At 40.4% G+C, this 12,504-nt stretch overlaps 1 protein-coding gene across 1 annotated transcript in view; it reads right to left on the reverse strand.

Annotated features, from left to right (window-relative positions):
- The window catches only part of LOC127622054 (neurexin-3b-like), a 349,280-nt gene that overhangs the window by 267,044 nt on the left and 69,732 nt on the right, over positions 1 to 12,504 (reverse strand). Inside the window, exon 5 of the mRNA XM_052095964.1 lies at positions 3,285 to 3,488. Coding sequence (XP_051951924.1) covers positions 3,285 to 3,488 — 204 coding nt within the window. The remainder of the gene's footprint in view (positions 1 to 3,284; positions 3,489 to 12,504) is intronic.

Consider the following 12,504-nt stretch of genomic DNA (forward strand, 5'->3'; position numbering starts at 1 on the left):
GTTACTGTATCCTTTATATATACACTATTACTAATGAGCCGCTTGCATGATATACCATTTTTTTAATTGTCGTTCTGCAAGTGTTACCTATGCGAATGGCACATCCTGCCGTCTGATGAACAAGAGAGCTGTGTTTGCTGCCTGGGCCATGCCCCTGCAGAAGCAGCTCTCATGGAGACAGACTACCCTCACTGTGATTGGCATGAATCTCCAGCCGTTACAACCTCGTTCTGAGGGAAGATCCAGCCTCTTGTGCCTTCCCACCCACCTCTTCTGTGTTAGTATTTTGTCCCATTCCAGGTGAGGATTTTAGAAGTATTCAATATTCGAAAGTGTGCATTTCCCCCAGTGCGCCTTCTTCATTCTGTCAACAAATTATGAGTGGGCAAGGAAACAGTTCTGTTAATTTCGACAAAATGGCCAAGTCAGTCCTGATTTCCGGAGAAGATAGAAATACTAGACGGCCCTCCATGGGAAATACAGCTGAGGAGAGACCTCCTCTCTCAAGCACAAGGCACAATTTGGCATCCCCAGCTGGAGCTGTGGAACCTACACGTGGGGACCATGAACGGAGTACATCGGAGGAGCCAGAATTGGCTCAGTTGGTAGTGAACACCATTTTACAGGCTAGAGCACCGTCCACAAGATGCCTCTATGTGCATAAATGGCACATGTTTGCAAATTGGTGCTCTTCAAGTGGTAAATACGCTGAGAATTGCCCCATAGCTGAGATTACGAGATTCCTTCAAGAGCGGCTGGACACTGGTCTTACCCCATCGTCGCTCAAGTTTTATGTAGTGACTATCTCATCATACAACGCCCAGAGACTGGCTCCTCGATAGGCAAACATGGTCTCAAGCCATTAAGTTACTTAGGGGAGCAAGGAATTTGAAACCCCTCGCCCTGCTATGGTGCTGACGTGGGACTTAAATCTGGTGCTGAAGGCACTCAGAAAATCCCTGTTTGTGCCATTGGAATCTGTTGAACTGTGGGTGCTTTCCTTAAAGGCAGCACTCCTATTGGCTTCGGCCTCATTTAAACGGGTTGGTGACATGCAGATGCTGTTGACTGACAGCTCATGCCTGGGGTTTGGTCCATTTCTGTCAAAAGCAACCATTAAACCTAGAAAAGGCTACGTTTCTAAGATTTAATCAACACCTTCAAAACATATGTGGTTCGTTTGCAAGCCTTCTTTCCCCAAACATTTAATTCAGATGAAGAGCAGTCTATGCATTTGTTATGCCCGGTGAGGGCACTGCATACATATTCAACCCCATCCATCAGTTGAATCTGTTGGAGCAGCTCTATTTTTCATATGGAGGATGCACAAAAGAATGTCCATCTCCAAACAAACTAACTGGATCGCTTATATGATCGCCCTCACTTGTGTATTGTCAAAGTGCATTCAACCAGAGGCATGGCCTCTTCATGGGCATGGACAAATGGTGTGTCCTTACAGGACAAACGTTTGGCAGCCGGACAGTCCTCACAAAACACTTTCACAAGGTTTTTAACCTGGACGTGATGTTCATCTCCTCACAAGTCCTCTGTGTATAAAGTCCTTCTTACATTCAACGGGTGAGTCCTAGCCCTTATTATGGGGGGCTACCAACTATATTCAACACAGCCACCTATTTATATGCTGTTGAGCTGCCCCTTTAAAAGTCACAAACACTCCCATAAAGAAATAAAATCAACTTTTCCAACCATGTTGTGAAAGGGTTAATAAACCATACTGTGTATACCTATATGGTTCATATAGATTCCCAGACTACATACATTTCCATCTAGCATCCGCAACATGGGACTATTCATATACACTTCGATTTGTCTTGTCAGCCATCAGCCTATGACTCCTTTTGAATATCTCTATTTAGTGTTAAATCTCTGGAAGTGTGATGTCACGTAGGGCGGCGTAATGGGATATCTTTCCCCATAGTGCTTACAGCAACGTCCAGTGAAATGAAACGAAAGAGAATGTCTCTGGTTAAACATGTAACCTCGGATCCCTGAGATGAAAGGAACGAGACATTGTGAAAGCTGGAAGCACTACTACTTCAGAGTTTCATAATACAAGTGACTCGCCTGCTTATAAAGGGCGACTGCGCATCTAACGGGGTTGGGCTCAGACACCTTTGCCAATCAAAGGATTGGTGTGATTGTATAAGGGTTTCAACAAAGTAATCTGAGGACCCCCTAGTGCTTAAAGCAATGTCTCATTCCCTTCATCTCAGGGAAACGAGGTTACATGTGTAACTGGAAATGTTTTTACGGTCGTTTTATGTTTTACAGCGTTATGTTGTCATGACAATGGAGTTGTAAAATAAGCTACGAATTTACACAGAGAAGGTTAGCAAGTGATTTTATCATTCTAAAATCATGTTAACACGCATATTGTTCACATCTTGTGGCTATACTTTTGAAACGTTGAGTATTTCAGAGTTTACGGATTGGTCCCATTCACTTCCATTGTGAGTGCCTCACTCTAACCCATATTTTAGCTTTTTTTGATTTTGACAAATTTTTTATTGGTCACTATGGACTGTGCCAGTAATCCAGTTTTGCATTCTTTTCTTGTGTAATGACTCACAAGTATGAGAGCGTTCAGTCAGAGATTTTTAATAGCATCTGATTTAAACTTAATTAGCAAACATGTCAATATAGTTGAGACATCACTCAACAAAGCTCCCTGCAAGGCATTTTATATGCTTTAAAAATGTTGCTTAAAAATATATGTAGGCTACAGTAGATCAATATGTCCTTTTTTCTTCTTCTTCTTTTTCTGTATTTTAATTATTGCTTTAAATTTTTAATATCTTTAGCAGCAATGCCTCTGGTAGAAATTGTGTGCATCTGATTGCCATTTCAGAGCAAATACATATTGTCAAAAAAAAAGCTTTTTTTTGTTTGTTTTTAGCTTTATCACCCAGCCCTAATATCAGAGCTGATTTTGTTTCTTTACATAATATCAATAACATGCATATTTGAAATATGTTCATCCTGCATCAGTAAAATAATGAGCATGTCTATGAGTATGACTGGCGCAGATGTGACGCGTAGATCATGAGATCAGAGGTTACGTGAGACAGTGATGAGTGTTGTCTGTCCACATCACTCGTAGGCAAAGCAGAACAAAAAACAAAAAAACAAACAGGAGCAATCCATGCAGATCAAGAAAACAATAACAGTTTAGTTGTAATGTTAGAGATGACTACATCCAGTAACTTGCATATGTAATAAATAACAGATGACAGAGGAAGAGAGATAGGGACACTATACGATACCTAAGTTGACGATCAGTTTGACACGGCCACTGTCCAGCTCTAGTCGCAGTGTGTCTGCAGACTCACGTGATGTGGCAGCCATCAACAGGCCAAACGCACGTTGGGATATAAAGCGAAGAGAAACGTCCTCGGCTTCTGTATGCATGACTGTAGGCATCACCACCTTCATATACATACTGCCGTCATAGCTCAGGATAGATGCCTCTGTGGAGATAATTCACAAACATAAACAGTACATGCAATTAAAAAAACAACCTCACAAAGTATATTTTCACTGGCCTAATCACAAGAAGTCCAGATTCTTGGTACATACACAGAAAATCTTTCAGACTATATAATGCATCTCCATGAACTCCTTCAAAACTGAGTTCAAAATATTTGGCTTAGGTGTACATGTAAGTAAAGGAGCCCAATTTTGAAATTCTGCTTTTGGCCCCAAAAATGCTAGGGCCAGCCCTAGTGATTGCAGTCATGCAAATTACATAACCCAAATACATTTACATACAGTGAGGAAAATAAGTATTTGAACATCCTGCTATTTTGCAAGTTCTCCCACTTGGAAATCATGGAGGGGTCTGAAATTGCCATCGTAGGTGCATGTCCACTGTGAGAGACATAATATAAAAAAAAAATCCAGAAATCACAATGTCTGATTTTTTAACTATTTATTTGTATGATACAGCTGCAAATAAGTATTTGAACACCTGTCTATCAGCTAGAATTCTGACCCTCAAAGACCTGTTAGTCTGCCTTTAAAATGTCCACCTCCACTCCATTTATTATCCTAAATTAGATGCACCTGTTTGAGGTCGTTAGCTGCATAAAGACACCTGTCCACCCCATACAATCAGTAAGAATCCAACTACTAACATGGCCAAGACCAAAGAGCTGTCCAAAGACACTAGAGACAAAATTGTACACCTCCACGAGGCTGGAAAGGGCTACGGGAAATTGCCAAGCAGCTTGGTGAAAAAAGGTCCACTGTTGGAGCAATCATTAGAAAATGGAAGAAGCTAAACATGACTGTCAATCTCCCTCGGACTGGGGCTCCATGCAAGATCTCACCTCGTGGGGTCTCAATGATCCTAAGAAAGGTGAGAAATCAGCCCAGAACTACACGGGAGGAGCTGGTCAATGACCTGAAAAGAGCTGGGACCACCGCTTCCAAGGTTACTGTTGGTAATACACTAAGACGCCATGGTTTGAAATCATGCATGGCACGGAAGGTTCCTCTGCTTAAACCAGCACATGTCAAGGCCCGCCTTAAGTTTGCTAATGACCATTTGGATGATCCAGAGGAGTCATGGGAGAAAGTCATGTGAGTCAGATGAGACCAAAATAGAACTTTTTGGTCATAATTCCACTAACCGTGTTTGGAGGAAGAAGAATGATGAGTACCATCCCAAGAACACCATCCCTACTGTGAAGCATGGGGGTGGTAGCATCATGCTTTGGGGGTGTTTTTCTGCACATGGGACAGGGCTGACTGCACTGTATTAAGGAGAGGATGACCGGGCCATGTATTACGAGATTTTGGGGAACAACCTCCTTCCCTCAGTTAGAGCATTGAAGATGGGTCGAGGCTGGGTCTTCCAACATGACAATGACCAAGCACACAGCCAGGATAACCAAGGAGTGGCTCTGTAAGAAGCATATCAAGGTTCTGGCGTGGCCTAGCCAGTCTCCAGACCTAAACCCAATAGAGAATCTTTGGAGGGAGCTCAAACTCCGTGTTTCTCAGCTGACAGCCCAGAAACCTGACTGATCTAGAGAAGATCTGTGTGGAGGAGTGGGCCAAAATCCCTCCTGCAGTGTGTGCAAACCTGGTGAAAAACTACAGGAAATGTTTGACCTCTGTAATTGCAAACAAAGGCTACTGTACCAAATATTAACATTGATTTTCTCAGGTGTTCAAATACTTATTTGCAGCTGTATCATACAAATAAATAGTTAAAAAATCATACATTGTGATTTCTGGATTTTTTTTTTTTAGATTATGTCTCTCACAGTGGACATGCACCTACGATGACAATTTCAGACCCCTCCATGATTTCTAAGTGGGAGAACTTGCAAAATAGCAGGGTGTTCAAATACTTATTTTCCTCACTGTAAGTAAATACACAGAGTAAATTTATTTTGAATAAGTTGTGTCCAAATAGGTTTCAAGTATTCAATGGAAGGCTAAATCTGTGATGGAGGGGTTTGCATCAGAATCTTCAGAAAAGAGTTTGTTTAAAGAAAGAAGCCTAATTTTTTGGGTTAGATTGAAAAACCACACAGAGTAGATAAAATAGATAAAATGTAATTTTAAATAATTGGTTATATTGATAAAGTTGTTTGGACATGACAGGACTACCATTGATTTGGACATCGTTTTAAAGTGTTGTGAAATCTTCTTGCTTCAGCACCAGTAGTTCCCATCTCAGACTTAAAAAAAGGGTCATGAAATGGGGTAAAAGGTGAAGAACAGTAAAAGGTGGGAACAGGGTAAGGATGGGAAGGGGTCAAGCACAACAACTCAAAAGCCTCTTTTCCACCATAGGGTCAGTGCGAACCAGGGCAATCAACTATTCAGCTGGGGACCTCAAGCCGCGAGAACAAAATCTTTCTGCATTCCCACCATCGGGCCCATAGCCCTGCAGCGCTGCCCTAAAATTGGCCCCCTAATGCGCCCTTAAGATTGTACTGTGCCAACAATTTTTTTTCAATATTCCTGAACCTGTATCGTTGTGCAGTAGATACACAATCATAAGCACGCACCGATGACGTGCCGATTTTTCACTCCCTAGTATGTTTATGGTTAGAGGTAGGTGTAGGTGCAGGGGTGGGCTTTAGGGATAGGGACCAATCAGGTAGCAGGGAGTAAGAATCTGGCGGGGAGATCGATTTCGGCACAACACCGTTAAAACCCTGTAGGCCTAAATCCTGGTCACTTTTATGAGATGTAAATGATACAAAACCCAAAAAAGGTCAAAAGGTCATAATCATTGCTTCTGTTTTTGAACAAGTCGTTGGGTTATTTTGTCCATGATCAGATGTATGGAGAACATGCTTTGGAATGTGTGCATCTCTAAACAAATGGCTTGTTTGGAGCGTGAGTAGCAGAACATGCCAACATGCTCGCCCAGATCCGGTTATCGACTGCGGTCTATTCTGGTGAGAGAGTCCGATCTCACCACAGTGTTCAGTGCAAAAGCCCTGTCATATCTGTTCCACGAAAGCTGTTACACTGGACGCTCTCCACTGAAACGCTTTCATACAGTGTGTGATTTTGGATTCTCCACTGTAATGCGAGCTCATACATGAGGCAGCGCCATGATTAGATGACATATTAGTGTACACTACAACTAAGAGTATACGCATATACCTTGTATTTATCACTTTCCATAAAAAATTGTATTCTGTGATCAGGGTTGGGAGGGTTACTTTTGAAATGTATTCCCCTACAGATTACAGAATACATATCGTAAAATGTAATTTGCAATGTATTCCATTAGATTACCATAAAGTCAGTAACGTATTCTAAATACTTTGGATTACGTCTTCAGCACTGGTAGATTTTTTCACTTGTTTTGACTATAAAAACTCTGAGCACAGTAAGACAAAAAACATGTTAAAAATACATTCTTTGAAAAACCTAAATATCTTCTGCAATGTTGTTTCTAAAACAAGATCAATCAAATTGATCTTGTTTGAAGGATTTTTAGATATTTTTACAGGAAAACAATAAAACAATTATTATCAAGAATATGATTTTTGCACTAATATCAAAGGTCTTACTAGAAAAAAATTATTATTATCCAACGTCAATTTTCTTGATAAAAAAATATGATCGTGTCTGATAGCGTGCATGTAAAATGACTAGAAATAGCATTTTAGCTTAGCATAAAGTTGACAATTTACACAAGGTTTATTTCCATGTCTTGTGCTCCAAACTTACTTCAAACTTATTCTGTCTGCTCGTATGAATGTAACACATCATAAGAAAGTGTTTTACCACTGTTCAAATGCACTTTGGATTGCATCATTTATATGTATAAATGTTTTCCATCTGAAAGGACTAAATATTAAATGAAACTAATGACAATAAAATGCAAAGTAATATCTTCAGTAATTGCAATATATTTTGAATGTAACTGTATTCTAAATATCAATGATTTAAATTGTAACTGTAGTGGAATACTTATATTTTGAATTTTAAATACATAATCCTGTTCCATGTATTCCCTGTCTGTGATATATTGTTATCAACCAAGAATTTCAAGAATATTGCAAAATAAATTTGTATTTAAATGCCCACCCCTAATGCACACAAACACACACATTTACACTATAACAACCACCCAAAACTTCCTTTATTTGTGTTGCCATGGTGAAAATAAAGAAATAAATGTATTCCATATATTGTTTTATCTGTTTAGTTTAACATGCTCACAGGTTTGCTTGGTTTGTGCGCCATCATTAAAACTTCACATGTAAAAGAGAATGTCAGAACTGTCACAGACTGCTGACTTAAAACGCCCAGTTATAGCTGTCAATCATGGCCAAAATCTTAGCTGAGATGTATGTCAGTCTGACAAAAAGAGATTTGCACAATCTGCCAAGGCTTTTACACAAGATCTCACTTTACATTTTTGTCTTATTGTACAATTTAACAAGCAAACAATCATAAAGGACAGAAAATGATAGAGCCTGTCATTTTCAGCCATGTAACACTACAGCACAGAGATAAAAGGGGATTCAGTGAAAATGTATTAAAAAAGGCAAGCAGCCTCGAGTTTAAGTTGCAAAGAAGAACAGGCCTTTGAATGAGGAGGAGCTGACTTTTATCAGAATCAGAATAAGCATCAGCTTTATTGCCAAGTATGCTTACACATACAAGGAATTTGTCTTGGTGACAGAAGCTTCCAATGTACAACAATACAAAAACAGCAGCAAAACATAGGTAATTAAAAACAAAAAACAAAAAAGATAAATAATAAAAATAATTTTACATATACATACATACACTCACTTTCATACATACCACATACACACACGTAGTGCAAATCTATCAAAATCTGTTATGTAAAGAACAAAAATACAGTTTATTATGTACAGTGCAATTTTTTTAATGGCAGAAGTGGATATGTTGGATAATATAAATAGACTTAACAGTGTATTGCACATAATTATTGCTATGTTCATGAGATGGATAGCCTGAGGGAAAAAACTGTTCCTGTGTCTGATGGTTCTGGTGCTCAGAGCTCTGAAGCGTCAGCCAGAAGGCAACAGTTCAAAAAGGTAGTGGGCAGCGTGAGTGGGGTCCAGAGTGATTTTACCAGCCTTTTATTGCTTACCAGCAAACAATAATCCTCTCAGCAGTCCAAACTGTTCTCTGTAGTCTTCTTATGTCTGATTTCGTAGCTGCACCAAACCAGACAGTTATTGAAGTGCAGAGGACAGACTCAATGACTGCTGAGTAGAACTATATCAGCAGCCCCTGTGGCAGGTTGAACTTCCTCACCTGGCGAAGGAAGTACAACCTCTACTGGGCCTTTTTCACCATGGAGTCAATGTGAGTCTCCCACTTCAGGTCCTGTGAGATGGTAGAGCCCAGGATCCTAAATGACTCCACTGCTGCCACAATGCGTTTAGAATGGTGAGGGGGGACAATGTCAGGGTGTTCCTCCTAAAGTCCACGATCATCTCCACCGTTTTGAGCGTGTTCAGCTCCAGGTTGTTTTGACTGCACCAGACAGCCAGCCGTTCAACCTCCTTTCTATATGCAGACTCATCTTCATCTCGGATGAGGCCGATGACAGTGGTGTCATCTGCAAACTTCAGTAGCTTGACAGAGGGATCCTTGGTGGTGCAGTCATTGGTATACAGGGAGAAGAGTAGTGGGGAGAGCACACATCCCTGGGGGGCACCAGTGCTGATGGTAGAGTTGGTGGAAGTGAATTTATCCTGCCTCACAAGCTGCTGTCTGTCTGTCAGAAAGCTGGTAATTCACTGACAGATAGACATGGGAACAGGGAGTTGGTTTAACTTAGTTCGGAGAATAGCTGGGATGATTGTGTTGAAAGCCGAGCTGAAGTCCACAAAAAGGATCCTTGTGTTTGTCCCCAGTCTGTCCAGATGTTGCAGGACATGATGCAATCCCATGTTGACTGCATCATCCATAGACCTGTTTGCTCGATAAGCAAATTGAAGGGGATCCAGAAAGGGTCCAGTGATGTCCTTCAGGTGGGCCAACACCAGTCTTTCAAATTACTTCATGACCACAGATGTCAGGGCGACAGGTCTGTAGTCATTAAGTCCTGTGATTTTTGGTTTCTTAGGGACAGGGATAATAATTTTGTGTTTGAATCAGCATGGGACTTCACACTGCTCCAGTGATCTATTGAAGATCTGTGTGAAGATGGGGGCCAGTTGGTTAGCGCAAGAACAAAGGCACGCTGGTGAGATGCCATCTGGGCCTGAAGCCTTCCTTGACCTTTGCTTCTGAAAGACACAGCACACATCGTCTTCACCGATCTTAAGTGCAGGTTGTGTAGCAGGAGGGGGGAGGAAGGGGGTTGCAGGAGGTGTTAATGTTTGTGTAAAGTGAAGGTCCAACTGTGTGTGGGGTGTGAAATTAGGCCTTTCGAATCTGCAGTAGAACACATTCAGGTCGTCAGCCAGTCGTTGGTCCACCACAGGGTTGGGGGTAGGAGTCCTGTAATTAGTAAGTTGTTTCAGGCCACTCCACACTGATGCAGGTTTGTTAGCTAAAAACTTGTTTTTCAGCTTCTCAGAGTAGCTTCTTTTAGCCACTCTGATTTCCTTATTCAGTGTGTTCCTGGCCTGATTATACAAGACTTTATCCCCACCCCTGTAAGCATCCTCTTGGGCATGACGAAGCTGTCTGAGGTTTCATGTGAACCATGGTTTATCATTGTTGAATGATAAAATTGTCCTAGTAGGGATGCATATGCCCTCACAGAAACTGATGTATGATCTGTGAGCTTGTCCAGGTCTGTAGCTGCAGCTTCAAAAACACTCCAATCAGTGCATTCAAAGCAGGCTTGTAGTTCCAGCTCTGCTTCATTAGTCCATCTCCTTACAGTCCTTACAACTGGCTTTGTTGATTTTAATTTCTGCCTGTAGATGAACCAGACAGTGATCTGAGAGTCCCAAAAAGTTCCCTCTCATTGTTTTCAAACAGGTAAGCTAAAAAAATGTATTATTAAAACATAAAACATCTAAAAAACTAAACTTGTGTCCTCATTGAATCTCAAATTAAGATTAAGATTAAGAATCAACTTTATTGTCATTGTGCAGAGTACAGGTCCAGAGCCAATGAAATGCAGTTGTTTTTGCATATCCCAACTGGACCTCAAAGTGTCATGTCAGAAGTTGGATATAGCAGTTAAAGAGAGCAATCAGTGCCCTATGCATGTCTCTCTATTAATTCACAATTATAGTGGCCAATTCATCACTTGTTTGAAAAGTAACATCCCTGCTGGCACTGTTACACACCTGCTGAGTGCCGAGGGAGCTCTTAAGCATTAATGAAGGGCATATTTACCCTCTGTCTCCAACTACCATATTTTTTTCTCTCACACTATTTACGTGTATATAGCCACGCATGTGTGATCAAAAACGCACAAATTCTGCACAGCACAGCTGGATGTGTTTTGAGGGAGATATCAACAGCTTCTGAGCTTGTTCTGGATGATAATGAGGAGATGATTTCAAAGGGGTGTGTTGGAAATGGAAGGCAGCACTTTACATAATTACCAGCAAAACTGATGATGATGACGGGGGGGAAAGGTTATTAGCACGAGAGCTACAATGCTCTCTGCCTGCCGACACTACTGTGAAGACCACAATCTGTGTTAACAGGTTGCACAGAGACTGTCTGTGTCTGACTGTATTTAAACAACTGATGAGCAGCAAAATACGCACATCACCTAAATATACAGTATGTAATATAAAATGAAATAATAATAATAATAACAATATAATATAAAATGGTAACATAAAATAAAAAGCATCATATAAAAACAATTAAAAGTACTCAAATCTGAGTACTGTTCCATGAGTACTGTTTGTGCAATGCTAAACTAAACTGTAAGAGCAGTGCATATGTGTTAAAAGCTACTGTTTGTTTCTCTTTTTACATGTATTTTTTGTTACATTATATATGTTAGCCAGCAGGTGGTGGCAAGAAGTGAATCCACGTCAGTCAGTGTTTACATACAACAGCTCTTCGTGATCGCTTGTATTACTACTACACAACCAAAGCTAGAAAATGGCTTTAAACCGCTTTAAGCAAACAACTTCAGTATTATGGCTCATCACAGCTGAGAGACACAACAGACTGATTAATTACACAAACTGAAGGCACTTACCTCTTACCGGACTTTCCACACGGGAGAGGATGTGGTGTTTAAAATGGCGGAGGTCATTGTGGTTTCTATAGTGAAAGACACTTGCGCTGCGGCTGCCGCGAAATAGGGAGAAATACCCCCGCTTGGATGCAATTTTTCTATTGTCAAAGCTGATCTTCAGAAAGCTGACAGCATCTCTGCTTGGGCGTGGCAACAGGTGATCACACACAATCCATCTCTCTCTCTCTCTCTCTCTCTCTCTCTCTCACTCACACACACAAACATATATTCATCCATCCTTGTTTAGCCAATAACTTGTTAGAAACAGCACAAGCCCTGATACTATTTCTGAAGTGAAGGTTTTTAATTCCTAATGAAGGCTTGGATGCATCATTTGGTTTGAACCAGCAACGGCAGATTCTGATCCATCACATAAGAAAGTAGTTCCATGCACAAATGCGTTTTATGACCATACTCAGATTTTCCTATTTTTTTATTTTTATTTATTTGTTCATTGAACTGTTGTATATAAGCAATATCACACTAGCACTCATGATATATGGCCCTAAATCAGCACTGCTTGAGATCCAATTTTTCAAGTTGAAGACATGTTATTTAAATAATCAAGGTGGAAGCACGTTTATATTGGTCTATAATCAGTTTTTTTATATGTATTTTGCATGCTGACTCTACAATATATACACATCTCATGTACTGTTTTATGTATAAAAAATTGTGATAAAGCTTGCTAGAAAATACTATTCAATTAGTTTGTGAGAGGAAAAGACATTATTCTGTATCAATATCCCATCATTCTCAATGGCGGGACAAAAATTGCAAATACATGGTTAAATCAGCAGTTA

This window comes from Xyrauchen texanus, chromosome 28 (genome assembly GCF_025860055.1).
Source record: "Xyrauchen texanus isolate HMW12.3.18 chromosome 28, RBS_HiC_50CHRs, whole genome shotgun sequence".
NCBI lineage: Eukaryota > Metazoa > Chordata > Actinopteri > Cypriniformes > Catostomidae > Xyrauchen > Xyrauchen texanus.